Source organism: Suillus clintonianus (assembly GCF_016758775.1).
Source record: "Suillus clintonianus strain FC179 chromosome Unknown DEU56scaffold_4, whole genome shotgun sequence".
Lineage (NCBI taxonomy): Eukaryota > Fungi > Basidiomycota > Agaricomycetes > Boletales > Suillaceae > Suillus > Suillus clintonianus.
Window position 1 is genome coordinate 459,491 of NW_024539228.1, and position 14,822 is coordinate 474,312.

Here is a 14,822-nt window from a genome sequence, read left to right on the forward strand (position 1 = left end):
TTCGTAAACCGGTTACCGGATGCAATTACATAATGGTCTGGCTGCGATCCACAAACACATGCGAGCCGACGACTTGGCTCTCAAATTCGAGAATATATGACCAGGAAAGAATATATAGCGAGCAAAAAAGTGGTATGTGTCTATAATGTATGTCAAAGTATACTATTATCTGTCTATGATGATTAAAGTGCAGACACCGCTATTGCGATCCCTGACTAACTCTTTTTCACCCTGTGAGCTCCGTTAGCTTCATTTCTCTTACATGCAGCTAGATGCGAGACACATACCAGGCTTTCACATAGTCGGCGAACGACACCATGCAGATTGTTTGCCAGATGCCAAGACCTATCCGTGGTGTGACACCACGGTAGAGACCCTTGATACCGTTCTCTTTGTAGATGAAGCCGAGGGTGTTGAGGATAGTGAGTTTTGCCGGGCGGTTAGCATTTGCAGTGGTCTTCGCCATTGATTGCATCTATCACGTGAAATTGTTGGTGAAATCTGCATAGTCAAGTCAAACATGATGCTACACACCTCAACCCGGACGACCTCTATAGGCTGATTCCATGTAGCCAGTGCGCCACCAATGGACGAAGCCAAGATCTTGTCCATAGCACCAAGGCTGTCTTTTTCGCCCTTGCCGCGCACATTCCGGATCGTAGTTTCAGCAAGACGAGCAAAACCCATTCTGCACACCGCCAATCAGCTGATAATACAACGACATTTCTTGTAAAAACAACAGACCGAGATCCCCAGTTGGTACATTGTCGCACGGCAACAGCGTTGACACCTTTGTTGATACCCTTGATACCTTCGCGGCGGTAGATATCCATGAACACTTGGAATGTCGACCGTTCGACACCGACAGCAGCCTCTTTGTGTCGTGTAATCTCGACAGTCTTCATACATGTCGTGAATCCTGTAGCATGAGATATTAGTATGACATTCGAAATCAGGTTGGACAAGTCAGTCCCGAAAGATGGTTAATTGAAGGCAGCACAGTATTATAAACTAGCCTCAATAGATAAAAGTATGCATCATGTATGAAGAAAGCAATTCAAGCTTCTGCATGAAGACTCACCCATAGTCGCATAAGCCTGAGCAATACCACCGCCCATACCACCCAAGAGACCAGCGGTAGCAGGGCTGACACCCATACCAACACCAGCGGTCTCAATTTCAGAAGCCGTGAAAAGAAGCACACCACCCTTAGTGGAAGCTTCAATCCAAGCCTGTCCATTAAATGAGCATGGGTCGAATGCCTAGACATTCACGAGGCCACTGACCCATGGAATCAGACCCTGATACATCCCGGCGACACCACCGCGGCCCCAGACCGCCTTGGCGGCCTGGACCATAGTCTGCGAGCGGTTGGCAGCCATTTGGGTCTTGAGGACTTCCAAGGGTTGACCGAGGGTCGTGACCTAAGGATGCGTCCGTCAGGTTTACTTAACACCGCAAACACGTCTCCCTCGACTTGCCTCCTGCAAAGGCGGAGTTAAGTCAGTAAAAGTCAACCCACCGAGATAAGAGTGAACGCACAAACTATGTGATACGAAGGACACATCAGGACGCGTACATTTAGCTGATAATCAGAAGGGAGTGTGAAAGCATACCATGTTCATGATAGCACCTACGAGAATTCACCTTGTTCAGCATGTTTCATAAAGCGAAATCACGTTGTAAAACGCGCTCACCGACAGCAATGTTAGACCAGTTTATGCCTTTCTGGCCAGGTTCCCTTTGAATTGCCATCGTGTGCTCGTCGTCGCGGGAAGTGACCGGGTAGAAAAGAGGGAGTAAGAGAAGTAAAGAAAGATATGTCGATGCGAATAAAAGGTAGGACGTTAACCGGTACCGCCCAAATGGGACCACAACTTGACCTACTTTTTATTCCCAAAAATGGCCAAAAAATCAGTGACATTTATTAAATTGTTTATTGTAACCGGGCACAGTCGGAGCAGACCATCGTACCACACTCTTGTCCGAGATTTTTGACTGTGCCACGTAAGTACTAAGAACTTGTCGCGTCGTTGTCAAACCTGAACCGGGGTAAACACGAGCGAGAAGTCAGTATAATTAAAAAGAATTTCCATTCGGACGACCCAGGATCTACATTGTTACAGAGACGTCGCATTAGAGAAAGACTTCCAGATATGTGCAATCATTAACCATAGGTGGGGTATGCAATGAAAAGGAGGTTGATGCTAGACTGAGACACCTGATAAGAATCATAGGTAAGAATGTGCGGGGAGTCTGTGATATTACGAATAGAGAGGGGTAAGGAAAGGAAGGACAAGTCGATAATGATGCCGACGGTGCGGTATGCCACCACAGTCATAGCCCAGTTAATCGACCACGAGGAGGGAGGATGGAGGCGGCGCGGAATCCATGAGGCTAACCGTGACGGCGGAGGGTTGGTAGTGGAGCCTTCATGCGTCAGAACTGCCGCTTAGTCGATCAAGGTCTGCTTTTAATCTGCGGGAGAAACGTGACATGGAATGAGCACAAGTCAATAAATCAGATCCAAAGATAATCGTCCGCAGAACAAACAAGTAAAAGAAAGTATGAAGCTTGATAAATTATAGTAAAAGTAAAGCGGCCATAACCGAGAAACGTCAGAGCAATATTAATCAAATGAAGTCAAAAATCACGGCCAGCGCGATCACTACTCCGAATACACTTTGAAGTCCAAAGACCTTGACATACCGAGTGATAGAGTCTTGGCTCTCTTCTTGTTCTTGCTCAAGATACTGGATCTCCATCGTTTTGCGCGAAATGTCCGTGTGGACCTCGTCCAGCTTGCTCTGGAGCCCGTCGATTTCATTTCTGAGATCACTGACGGTGCGCTCATGGTCAGCCATCACGTCGTGCATTTTCATGTTATGCGCCTCGTGCACTCTCTGGAGCTCCTCCCTGGTGACCATAGTCGAGGATGGGGACACCACCCCGTTACTCTTCGGTGCAGCCGCAGCCTCAGCAGCAATCTGTGCCTGGAGCGTAGCAATCTCGCCCTCCAGATCGGAAAGTTTGAGAGACAGCTCCGACTTCTGAGCTGCAAGCCTGCCGATCTCCTCTTCATGAGTGGCACGGAGGCTCATGACGTCTTCGACGCGTCCACGAGCTGCTTCTTCGAGCTCCTTTGTGTGATTGAAGGACATTTCCGAAAGCGACTCCTTCGTGGCGGCAAGAACATCGTTGATCATGACGTTCTCATCACGGAAGTTGGCAAGTTCTTTCGTCAGGCGATCGATCTCGGACGCCTGGTCAGCAGAGGCAGAGGCGGCGACGAACGCCGCCCGGGCATCCTCAAGCTGCGCCTTCAGGCTTTCCGTGTCAGATCGCGAGGAGTCTAGCGCTGCCTTGGCTTTGGCAAGATCGTCTTGCGTGGCACGTAGCTCGAGGTTCTGGTTACTCAATTTCTTCTCCAGATCGCCGACCTGTGATGCAAGAACGTCTTCATGGTCTGCTTTCAGTCCATCCACCGTCGACTGGTGGGCGGTAAGGAGTTGTTCGATTGTCGCTTGTGATTCAGCACGGAACGCCTGGAGCTCTTCACCATGCACATCTCCAGCTTCGTTCTGATGCAGCAGCAGAATTAGTGCAAGTTGTGACACAGTGACATAGATTATACATACCTTAGCGCGCTCAAATGCCTCCTGCAGGAGCAAATCGTGCTCGGCCTTTACAGCGTTAACTTTAGCGTCGTAGTGTGCTTCTTGACTCTATATCACCCATGAGAAAATCATATCGGAGACGTTAAGCATGGACTTGCCTCCAACTCGATAGTGACTCTCTTGAGCTCCTCCGAAAGCTCAAGATGCCTCGACAACCATTCACTCTCGGTCTCGTCAATCTGATGCTCGTGCTCCTCAGCAGCAAGCTGAGCCTCAAGCTTTGTCTGCTCATGGGCAGCGTGAGCAGCAGTGAGCTCTTCCTGCAATGCTTCAAGGTCGGCAACAACCTTGGAGAGCTCGTCGCTGGCGACCTGTATCTCGCCATTATGAGCTTCCTTGACTTCAGCCATCTGCTCGGCATGTTCTTCTTCTCTGACTTTAGATGCGGCAAGAGCGCTTTGAGTGGCGGCGGCGGCATGGGCCAGTTCCTCCTCCAGCCCTTTTAGGCGGTCAAGTACCTTGGCGTGGTCGTCCTCTGCTTGCTCTTGGCTCTCTTTCAACTCCAATATCTCAACCTCCAGCTCTGAGACCTTGTTCGCGTTGTCCTCGCGCTCTGACTTGAGTTGCCTAACCTGGGCTTCGAGAGCGTCTGCATTAGCGGCTCTCTCCTGTGCTTCACTTGACCTGACGTGGAGATCTTGAACTGTTGAAGCATGAGAGGCTCTCAACGCTTCGATTTCTGCGGCGACGGTTTCGTAGTTGGTCCTTGCCCTAAGAAGAGCCTCCCGCTCGGTCTGAGCTGCTGCTGCTGCTTCGGAAGAAGATTGCTCGCTTGAGATGCGGAGAGTCTCAAGGTTCTCGCGAGCCGCTGCCACTTCAGCTGTGAGAGACTCTACTTGGTTTTGGAGGTCGTATACAACATCAGTGTGGTCAGACGTCGCCAACTTTGCCGCGTCAAGCTGAAAGAAGGTGTCTGAGACAAAGGGAATGGTGGATAGTAATTCACCTACCTCTCGCTTCATGGAGTCGAGGAGAATAAGGACCCGCGAGTGTTCGTCACGATTTTGTTGTAAGGTAATGCTAAGCTCTTGAAGGTCCGACTCAGCAGCAGCCTTTTCTTGCTGCAGCAGCAGAAGCGAAGAGCGACTTGCTTCAGCATCTGCACGAGCCGTATCCAGGGTTGCTGCAAGGTCAGCGACTGCCTGCGTTTTCACTGAAAGTGCATCCATTGCCTCTTTGAGCTAATGAAAATCATCAGCAATAAGCTGAAACCGAACGTAAATCCCTCACTTTCTGTTGCATCTCCTCTAGAGGTTTTGCGTCATTCACTTCTCGAATGGATGAGATTGAAGTAGACTGCCGCGTAGGAACTGAAGTCGAAGAGCCTCCCTTCATGGATGAAACTGAAGGCGTTCTCCTCACAACGTCTGATATTGAAGCACGAGGACGAGAAGCGGCAGGAGCAGCAGCGTTGGACCTCAACGATGCAACAGAACCAGAAGGAGAAACAACAGAAGGGCGCGAAGGTGCGCTGGCCTCGGGTGGAGCAGGCTTGGAAGACATGGAAGATGTCAGGGACGACAATAAAGTGCCCCGCGACTTTGGTGTCGGAGGGTTGCCGGTCGCAGACGGCGCCCTTGGAGGGAGCATGGATGTTCGTCGAGATGGTTGTGGGGGACCGGAAGCGGGGCTTCTGGAAGACGCCATTGTCGGTGCTGTCTTTACTGGCGAATTGGCAGAGGATGTGCTGATAGATTTCCTCAAAGCTGAGGGAGCAGAAGGGGTGGTTTTCAAAAGAGTAGGAGGAGTTGCAGAAGGAGCCTTGCTCGCGAGAGGTGGTTTCGTAGCGCCAGATCCAAACGTGCCAGAATTCAATACCTTTGCGCACATGGCTTAGATGAATTGTATCACACTGAGGTGAGGCAAACACACCTTCTTCACGGTTGGCGTGGGCGGTGCAGATCTTGCCGGAACACCTTTAGCGGATATGACTGATTTATCCTTGCCTACTTTCACAACGACCTTCGGAGCAGTAAGCTTCTTAGTCACCTCCGGCTTTGTGGCAGGTGCAGCATCCTTAGGCGTGTCAGCGGACTGCGTGGCTTCCTGCGTGTCTATTGGATCAATCACATCATCGTCCACTGCGCCATCGGCAGGCGTGCCAATTTCATCTTGTGTGACTGGGTCTGGGTCTACCACGACGAATGCCTCATGTTCACCATGAGGTTCAGGAGACACGCCATCCTCGGCGACAAAGTCAACGGCAGATTCGAGGTCGGTAGTTTGGGGAATGGTCGCTATGTCGGCCATAATCACTAAAGATGATGGCGGGAGTGACAGAAAAACGTGTTTGGGAACGGTTAAACGAGTGCAGAAGGAATAAAATACAACCAGAAAATCTAATATTGTCAATCACGGGACGCGTCCCACTTGGCGCCCGGCCGTCACCGAACTGACCAAATGTATTTTATTGGTGGGCTAGGGCAAGGCTAGGGGGAGGACTATGGCGAAACCGATAATTCACATAATTTCAAAGCCTGGACAAGATCTACATCTGGAGAATACAACAGACTATTTGAGGTCAGCATACAAATTCAGGGCATTCAAAGCTGGTTCATCGAGGGAATTATGATTATAGCTCAGGACAGAAACCTTGCCAACAACTTTAGTTCTCCTTAGCACAAAAAAGAAACGCACTTACTCCTCCAGGTTCCACGTTGAAACGAGTTCCTGATGATCAAGTTTGAATACAGGAAATCATGAACAACAGTCAGTTGTATCATACCTAACGCGAGTTCGAATCTTATCCATCGAGAAATGAGGACACGATTGAAGTGGCCATGAGCAACAATTAATACGTCGCGCGTTCCTTTGCCCTCTTCAAAGTATTGTCTATGGTACTCTCGAACCTGCCAGAAATCAGATTCGCAGAGCATGCAGCTCAAGCACAGACCTTGGCGATCACACTATCAACGCGGGCGCACATCTCCTGAGCACTCTCGCCTCCGGGACAGCTAAATCGGTCAAGTCGATCGGGAATCGTTGTGTGAAACCTGGCGATGACTTACCCATCTCTCCAGATGTCCCATTTGGGGTCTATGGCAAGGATTTCATGCTTAAACAAGCCTTCGTACTTCCCGTAGTCCCACTCTCTAACGGATACATCGATGATATGATCCGGGATCTTGGGCAAATGTTCGAATAACAAGTGAAATGTTCTGTGGGCTCGCTGACGGGGAGATACAAGGGCGACACAGAGATTTTGTGGATCGATGGGTTCTGCAAAGGCAGAAACAACATAACTTGGACGAACAATGCAAATAAGATGTATAATACTGACTGCCTTCGCCGACCAAGATATGCGCTTTAGACTTGATTTGCTCCTCTCCACGGGCTGTCAGAGGAATGTCACTTGTTCCAGTCTAACGAGGACGTGTTCAAATATCGAAACGAGTATGTTGCAAATACTTACGTGCCGTCTATCACAAAAACATCAGCCACTACACCCCTTGAGGACTCAAATACCTTACCCATTCAAGGACCATTCTGTTTCACCTTTATGGGAATTCAACGTCATCTTCCTCCTACCGGAAAAAAAGAGGTATTGTGCGCACCATGTCGAATAACAAATAATCTTGGTGTTGGAGGGGGCATGATGCTAGATAATGATTATCACTGATCAGGGAGTGAAACTGAAAGGCTGTGGGTAAAAGGAGACTACCCAAATCAAGGTCTAAGTAAATTGGTTCCGCTTATAGCAGTAAGTACTGACCGCAGCTTGAAACAACTTACACAAGTCCTCCGAAGCCGCAGTTTGCACCTGTACCATGTTTGACGACTGTAACGTACCTTGCGTTTATATCATGACGTTTGTGGCTAACAATCCACGTAGTCGTGGAGCACGCTGCTCCTGCAGCAGGACAGTCTCGTAGCACTGCACCTCTTCCACAAGTTCAGTACGAGGGTTACGAGCCGTCACCTTATGACAGCGAGATTCATGCTGAATTAGAACATACGGGAGCCTTGGTGTGTATACACATATCAGATACCTTAATCATCATCCACTGAATCTTCCAAAGGATGCTCAATTACCGAGCCCGGTCGCGCTCAACACACCATTATTCGATCTCGGACGTGTCCAATATACACTTTCAGCGCCTCTCGTGTCATTGGCAGTATCCTCAGATGTTCTTGCCATGGCATTAGCATCAAATACCATAGTCCTCATCGAGCTCTCTCATGCAGAGCATGTCGTTGCGATCCCGATCCCACGAAAAGTGACCGAATTGACCCTACACAAGATCTTTCTTGACCCATCAGGCCGTCATCTCATCATCACCTCCACTCAAGGCGAGAACTGGTATTTATACCGTAGTTGGAAGAAGCCTAGGCAACTCAAGACATTCAAGATGGTAATCGAGAGCGTTGCATGGAATAAGGCTGCGTTATTGTCCTCCACCCACTCCATGTCAACAAGAGAATTCTTGGTCGGCACACGGAATGGTGGTATCTATGAAGCTGTGTTAGATGCTGGCGAAGATTTCTTCAAGTCACAGGAACGGTATCTGCAGCTTCTGTTTACCCTCCCTGAAAAGTATCCAGTCACTGGGATTAAGTTTGACTTATTTCCCTCTTCTGACCCGCGAACTGCCCTGGTCATTGTCACAACTCCTTCACGAATATATCAATTCGCCGGCTCACCAGATCGACGCGCTGAAGAGGGTGGTCGTGTTTTCACTTCCCTGTTTGCTGCCTATCGAGAAACTACGCCAAGTAAGTGATCAATGATAAATGATGTAGCTGTTCCCTGACATGAAAAAGAAATATCCGAACTACCTGGAAACCTACAGTATTCCGAACTTCACTTCTACACCCCTAATTCAGACCAAGCACTATCACTCCCGAAGAACCTTGCTTGGATGACTGGTGTGTTTTTTGTGTTATGATTCCCTTCACCTCATGAGTCATGTGAACATTTGTAGCTCCTGGTATCTATCACGGGACGCTCAACTTCGATCCAAATTCTGACGACCACATCGACACAACACAACTACATCCTTACCCTACTTTCTCACCTGGCACATCCCCTGATACCTCTCACTCGCCGCCAGAAGTCCCCGTCTCTATTACCCTGACGGAGTTCCACTTCATCTTGCTTTACAGGGACCGCATTATTGGCATCTCTACCTTGAATGGAAAACAGACTTATGAGGATGCCATACCATTGGTAGGTGACACGTATTGGCGCAGGCCACATTGTTGCTGAGGGTTGGTTTAGAGATCGAATGAAGTTGTACGAGGACTTGCTGCTGACCCAGTTCGTAAAACATACTGGGCATACACGGATCAATCTATTTTCGAGCTTGTTGTCGGCAATGAGAATCGGGACGTCTGGCAAATATATTTGGCTCAGCAGAAGTTTGACATCGCACTTCGGTATGCAAAGGTCGGCAATATCGCATTGTCTACCATCACTGGATGCTGACTGATTAGTTGAGTGCAGACGGCGGGCCAGCGAGATAGCATCTTGTCTGCTCAAGCGCGTGCATTCTTTGACGAGGGTCGTTATTTTCAGGCTGCACAATGCTATTCTCAATGTTCTGCACCATTCGAGGAAGTTGCATTAAAGTTCTTGGATGCTGGCGAACGAGATGCGCTGCGCTCATACTTGATTTCAAGACTCGAACGGACACGGAAGTCGGTGAGTTTTTCCCCTGCGAAGTTCGGGGATTGGGTCCCTCATTGTTGCTGCATCGCAGGACTTGACTCAGCGGATGATGCTAGCCACATGGCTCGTCGAATTCTATCTGAGCAGATGTAATGAGCTGGACGACCTGTGTGCTTCTGAATCGGTGACGAGCGATGTCGAGAATCTGCAAACCCAGCGTGCAATACTTGAAGACGACCTACGACAATTCTTCGATACATACAAGGTGCGCCCTTTTATGCGTACTTTACTCACTTTTAACATTTGTTTCCAGAGCAATCTGGATAAAAACGTTGTTTATGAGTTGATCCAAGGTCATGGTCGGACTGACATGTTCCTACACTACGCTACTGTGGTTGGTGACTCCGAACGTGTTATTGCACAATGGATATTGGAAGAACAGTGGACCAAGGCCATTGATGTGCTCAACCGCCAGGTAACTATTACACTCAATGCACTGCAATGCCCCTGACTAACTGGAGAAAAGTCGAACCCCGAATTATACTACCGCTTCGGTACTGTGCTTACCAGGCAAGCACCCAAGGAGATGATCGAATCTTGGTTAAAACAACCGTCTTTGGACCCCTTGCGCCTGATTCCCTCCCTGCTTCAGCTGCAACATCTCCCTCGCGACCCCCTGTCTCCTGACCACGCTGTGCGGTACCTCAGTTATGTGGTGTTTGAGCAGAGCAACAAGTCACCGATGGTTCATAACCTTCTCGTGACATTCCTTGCGACTCGAATGCCTCGTTCTTCAGAAGAGGATGGCCCGTTGCTCAGTTTCTTGACGTCGGCGCCCTCAGATCCGATGACAGGCAAACCGTACTATGACCTCGACTATGCTCTTCGAGTGTGCAAAAGAACGGGGCGCACCCAATCATGTGTTCACATTTACTCGCAAATGGGTCTTTGGGAAAATAGCGTGGACTTGGCATTGGAGAAGGGTGACTTGGAGCTCGCAAAGGAAAATGCCAACAAGCCGGAGGATGACGCGCCGTTGCAGAAGAAGCTTTGGCTCAAGATCGCGCGATACGTGGTGCAGGATAAACAGGACATCAAAACGTAAGTAAGATCTTCGTCAGTAGTTGTTCCCGCTCATGAGTCTGCTTAGTGCAATGCAATTCTTGGAGAACACGAATATACTCAAGATTGAGGATATCTTGCCCTTCTTCCCTGACTTTGTCGTCATTGACGATTTCAAGGAGGAAATTGCACACGCTTTGGAAGGTTATTCAGCCCACATCGACGACTTGAAACGAGAGATGGATGATGCGACTCGTACTGCGGAGTCTATCAAACAAGACATTGCCGAGCTGAAGAACCGTTTCGTAACAATCGATGCTGGGGAAAAGTGCTCCGTTTGCTCGCAGCCATTGTTGACGAGGCAGTTCTACGTCTTTCCCTGCCAGCACACTTTCCATGCGGATTGTCTGATCGGATTGGTATGTTTGCCCTTGCTTAATTTAAAAATTGTATTGAATTGCGCGGTCGCCAAGGCAAAAGAACATCTTCCTACGCATGCGCTCCGGCGGATCATTACTCTGCAAACCGAGCTGGTGAAGGGAGGTCAAAAAACCAATCTCGATCATGCGGTCCCAGCCACGCCCAACGGGCATTCGCGCCAGGCGACTCAACAGCGCACACTCCTATCTGCTAACTTTGGTAGCCCTATCCAGAATGGTACCAAGGCCGCGAATCTCCTCGGACGAAATATACTTTCCGCTGGAGACCGCCTGAGAGATCTTATTGTTCCAGATGCGCTGGCTTCGGTTGTGTCTGCGCCAGGATGGATACCGGGTATGGGTGGCGGAAGAAAGGTTGGAGTGCATAGAGACGTCGAGAAGAAGGCAGAGAAGTTAAGGGTCGAGCTGGACGACGTTCTCGCAAGCAGCTGTCCACTATGCGAGAGTGTGATTGCAGGCTTGGATAGGTCATTCGTGAAAGTAGATGAATTGGACACGACATGGGCGCTGTAGGGACGGTACATTGTATGAACATAGTATAGTGGGATGTTTTTAACCATGGATCTTTTTTGTGCGTCCTGCTTTTCGTCGTAGCCTCGCAGCTTTTCTAGCTCCCATCTTAGGCACAATTAGTCTCAAAAGACAAATACAAATCATGGATCTACCTTTGCTTTGTCTTCTTCAAGTCTACGCCGTTCCTCTGCTGCGTTTTTCCTCTCGAGGGTGATTTCTCGTCTCCTACATCACAGGGTTATCTCTGATCCCCAACACGCTGCACAGATTGTCGCTCACCGTTGCTTCTCAGCATGTTTCTCATCTCTGAGTTCAGTTTCCAACTTCTTTGCAGCATTTTCTTTTGTAGTCTTCTTCATTCGTTCCTCAAAGTTGGACCTGTGTCCGGCAGAACATTGGGTACGACTAATTATCGAATGATTTTTTGTCCACATGGAGTGTGGTATGGTACGTACAAGGTCGCTGATTTTGGTGCCTTCCATGATTTTCCGGACACACGTCCATGTGATGACGAGGTGAGAGGGAGTGGCTCTTCTGACATTTCGATATACCTGCAAGAGAGATGAAGGCGTTCATGTCCATATTAGGATCGATGTTTATTACATAAAATGGAGATAGGAGGGGATTTAATAATATTATGTAATGATTTAAACTTTGTTTTTGGATACGTGGGATTGTTTGCATTTGAATTGTTTAATATGTGTTTAGAGTCAAAGTTGATGCCTAGTAGCGCTAACTAAAGAAGCATATCTTGGACCGCTGCGGTCATGTTGAGGTCCGTCCATTCTCCATGGGACGCCCAAGACGACCTTCCAAGCGCCCACTCCTATGCTTCTCCCCATTCTCGATTTCCTTCCATATCTGAATTTTCCGACACTCCTTCAGTTTACAGTCACGCCTACTTTTCTCCAGACAGCAGAGATATCGAACCGAATATCGGTTCATTTCGTTATGATGCAGACTCCTCCAGCCAGCGTCGGCCATCCATATCTCACTCTGAATACCTAGATGAGCATGCAGCGAGTAGCCTGGATCTTGATGAAGATCTTGCGGGTGTTTCACTTAACACCGCAGATACAAATGATGACACGGAGAATGACGATGAAGACAATGATTCCTCCCACAGGATAAGCGTCCAAGGTCCCAAGATACGCTTTCACTCTCGAGCACCTTGGGAAACTGGAGAAGACGCCATTGACGAGAATGACTCGGACCACAGTGCAATGTCCACCGCGTTTAGCAGAAAAGTCAAAAGTAAGACTGCCAAGGCAGATCTTATGCGGCACTTCGGAAAGAGTTCCTCTGCCAGACCTAGCGCCGAGTCAACTCGTTCTCAGGCTCCATCCAACGGTTCATTTGAAATCATTACGGGTAATCATTCCAGTTCGCGAGGTGCCTTATAGTGCGTTTTTGTTTCTCTTAATGCGTGACGTTTTGACCCCCAACATCTAGCACCCTGGCCCAGGAATCATTCTCAACCTCCTCTTTGACTGTTCCCTCTCAACAATTTCCTGCCACTTCCCCAAGTAACCGCCACAATTTTTCTCTGCCTCGCACTACAAACTATCCACCCACAACTCACTATGACAACCATACCTCGGGAGAACCTCAGTCTGCCACTAGTTCCTTGCGAGAAATCGGACACTTTTCCCAGCCATCATCCTCCACACAAGATACACCCAGACCACACTCTCCTGCTTCGGAGGTTCCACGAGATCACGAACGCAGTGCTACTATTTCTTCGTTTCATACTTCCCAAAGTCGTATGTCTCACGAGGACTTCGTACATCCCTATGCCAACCCCGATTTGGTGGCTTCTTATGCCCCTCCTAGACCTGCACCGCTCCGTTCTACCTTTGGACATATCTCGCGAAGCGATTCCGCTGCCACCGTGACTGACTCCTTAAGTTCGCGATCCGGCGTTTTCTCATCTACTATAACACCAGACACGTCTGCCTCCTCCATACCATCCCGGGATCACATTCCCTCCACAGGCATGCGTGTTCATGGCAAAGATATTTCTCCCCCTATCGCAGTTCTCCATTCCAACGACTCAGTACAACGCGATCACAGCACCAAGTTGCCGTCTTTTCACCCGCCGCCCATAATTGAAGGTGTCCCAGGATGGAACGGCCATTCCTCTCCAACTGTCACTCTGATATCGCTGCAGGAGGCACAAGCGAGAGAAAGGACCCGCAGTGCTACCGCCAATGCCATGGTCTCCTCCACCTCTCGGGTCCATGAGCCTACCTCACGCATTCCTTTTCCTGAGCCAGATGACTCTGCCAGTATAGCGAGCACCGAGACATCTGCTACTGGCAGCTTCAAGCGGGCTCGCGCTCGCTCCACTAGTGCTGGCACCCGTGCCAAAGGTGTCCTTCATTCAGTCGTTGCGGCATCTTTGCATAAGCCTGAGCGAAGGGATTCGGAGCCTGCTGTCGTTAATACCAGCGGGCAAACCCTGAAGCACAAGAAAAGCGGGTTTATGAGACTGTTTAATGGGCGTGAACGGGAGAAAGGTCGTGACAAAGAGAGGAGTCCGCCGCCCCCAGTTCCGTCTTTACATGGTGTTTACGCAGAGTACCCTCACGGAAGCAATGCAGATAGCAAATCGTCCCTTCCAATCATCCCACCTCGCTTGTCGTCCTTAAGTTCGGATGCCAGGAGCAGCACTGCCCTCAACAACACGGAGTCCTCCTCAGATGCCGAACAGGAGCCTTCCCCAAAGTTGTCTTCGCCTTCGCCAAAGCGTGCCCCGCCCTCGCTGTACATATCCACTAGCGCATCAAATCAATCTCCACTCTCCGCTGAACATCGTCCCACAGACGCGACTCAGTCACCCCCGTTTGGGAAAAAAACACCTTGGCGTGGTCCGCTTGGGGCCATCGACTTTCAAGCTCTCAAACTACGACCCATGTCTACGACATTCAGCTCTCAATTCGCTGACATCGTTGCCATCCCGGAGGTAGAGCATACTTCAGAGGTCGAACTGGACACACCGACATCCACAATCAGTTCAGTGACAGCGTTGTCGCCCTTCACACCTGGATCGTCACGACCAAGCGACGATAAATTATCGCCAGTGGAGCAGTCCCTCGTAATAAAGGCTCTGCAGGAGCAGATGGTAGCAGCCAAGAATGCCTGGCAAAGCCAAATTTGGGAGCTGCAAGGTCAAGCGAGGGACTTGCAAGCTGAAATCGAGGACCTCCACGCTGCGGATGAAGACAAGGGATATTGCCAACACTGTGGTAGGGGGGGTCCCAGACAAGAGCGTGAAGCTTCTGATGTAGGGACGAAGAAAATCAGCGTCGTCGATAGACCGAGGGGACGCATAGGCGATACCGCTCGCTTCGTCAATAGGAACTAGGCAGGTATCTGGCAAAATCACCACAACTATCCGTTCACTTATCTAGGAAGGTTGGATCATCATCATGGCACTTGTCACTCGGTTTTTTTTTTGATTGGTCCGCATCAAATATGACTGCTAATCAGTCGATTGCGCGCGTTGTGATATCTGGACTT

General features: G+C 49.4%; 6 protein-coding genes across 6 annotated transcripts; 2 read left to right on the forward strand and 4 right to left on the reverse strand.

The window, feature by feature from the left end:
- Nucleotides 1-9: 9 nt before the first annotated feature.
- DEU56DRAFT_769846 (mitochondrial carrier) lies at nt 10-1,879 on the reverse strand. The gene is made up of 9 exons (XM_041351369.1): nt 1,698-1,879; nt 1,617-1,633; nt 1,542-1,545; nt 1,287-1,426; nt 1,082-1,232; nt 745-919; nt 535-688; nt 288-475; nt 10-231 (listed from the first exon to the last, which is right to left on the reverse strand). Exons 1-9 carry the CDS (start codon nt 1,753-1,755, stop codon nt 216-218), a joined length of 903 nt encoding a protein of 300 aa, XP_041214398.1. The 5' UTR covers nt 1,756-1,879; the 3' UTR covers nt 10-215.
- Nucleotides 1,880-2,544: 665 nt separating this feature from the next.
- On the reverse strand, nt 2,545-5,690 carry DEU56DRAFT_376039 (uncharacterized protein). The gene is made up of 5 exons (XM_041345926.1): nt 4,908-5,690; nt 4,628-4,858; nt 3,776-4,576; nt 3,639-3,725; nt 2,545-3,581 (listed from the first exon to the last, which is right to left on the reverse strand). The coding sequence occupies exons 1-5, from the start codon at nt 5,505-5,507 to the stop codon at nt 2,634-2,636; spliced, it is 2,667 nt and encodes an 888-aa protein (XP_041214399.1). The 5' UTR covers nt 5,508-5,690; the 3' UTR covers nt 2,545-2,633.
- A 376-nt stretch (nt 5,691-6,066) lies between these two features.
- Nucleotides 6,067-7,426, reverse strand: DEU56DRAFT_769856 (histidine phosphatase superfamily). Its single transcript, XM_041351370.1, has 10 exons — nt 7,390-7,426; nt 7,232-7,334; nt 7,148-7,172; nt 7,090-7,096; nt 6,958-7,039; nt 6,686-6,896; nt 6,571-6,631; nt 6,403-6,526; nt 6,319-6,347; nt 6,067-6,269 (listed from the first exon to the last, which is right to left on the reverse strand). Exons 2-10 carry the CDS (start codon nt 7,269-7,271, stop codon nt 6,189-6,191), a joined length of 660 nt encoding a protein of 219 aa, XP_041214400.1. The 5' UTR covers nt 7,272-7,334; nt 7,390-7,426; the 3' UTR covers nt 6,067-6,188.
- DEU56DRAFT_877820 (Pep3/Vps18/deep orange family-domain-containing protein) lies at nt 7,384-11,300 on the forward strand (the record flags this gene model as incomplete). Its single annotated transcript, XM_041356036.1, has 12 exons — nt 7,384-7,457; nt 7,510-7,643; nt 7,697-8,390; nt 8,439-8,543; nt 8,600-8,844; nt 8,896-9,063; nt 9,121-9,318; nt 9,377-9,550; nt 9,599-9,760; nt 9,812-10,386; nt 10,436-10,766; nt 10,821-11,300. The coding sequence occupies exons 1-12, from the start codon at nt 7,445-7,447 to the stop codon at nt 11,298-11,300; spliced, it is 3,279 nt and encodes a 1,092-aa protein (XP_041214401.1). The 5' UTR covers nt 7,384-7,444.
- On the reverse strand, nt 11,253-11,921 carry DEU56DRAFT_769864 (uncharacterized protein). The gene is made up of 4 exons (XM_041351371.1): nt 11,756-11,921; nt 11,580-11,705; nt 11,453-11,525; nt 11,253-11,405 (listed from the first exon to the last, which is right to left on the reverse strand). Exons 1-4 carry the CDS (start codon nt 11,839-11,841, stop codon nt 11,340-11,342), a joined length of 351 nt encoding a protein of 116 aa, XP_041214402.1. The 5' UTR covers nt 11,842-11,921; the 3' UTR covers nt 11,253-11,339.
- A 146-nt stretch (nt 11,922-12,067) lies between these two features.
- DEU56DRAFT_725404 (uncharacterized protein) lies at nt 12,068-14,667 on the forward strand (the record flags this gene model as incomplete). The annotated part of the gene is made up of 2 exons (XM_041347862.1): nt 12,068-12,702; nt 12,753-14,667. The coding sequence occupies 2 exons, from the start codon at nt 12,068-12,070 to the stop codon at nt 14,665-14,667; spliced, it is 2,550 nt and encodes an 849-aa protein (XP_041214403.1).
- Between the last annotated feature and the right edge of the window lie 155 nt (nt 14,668-14,822).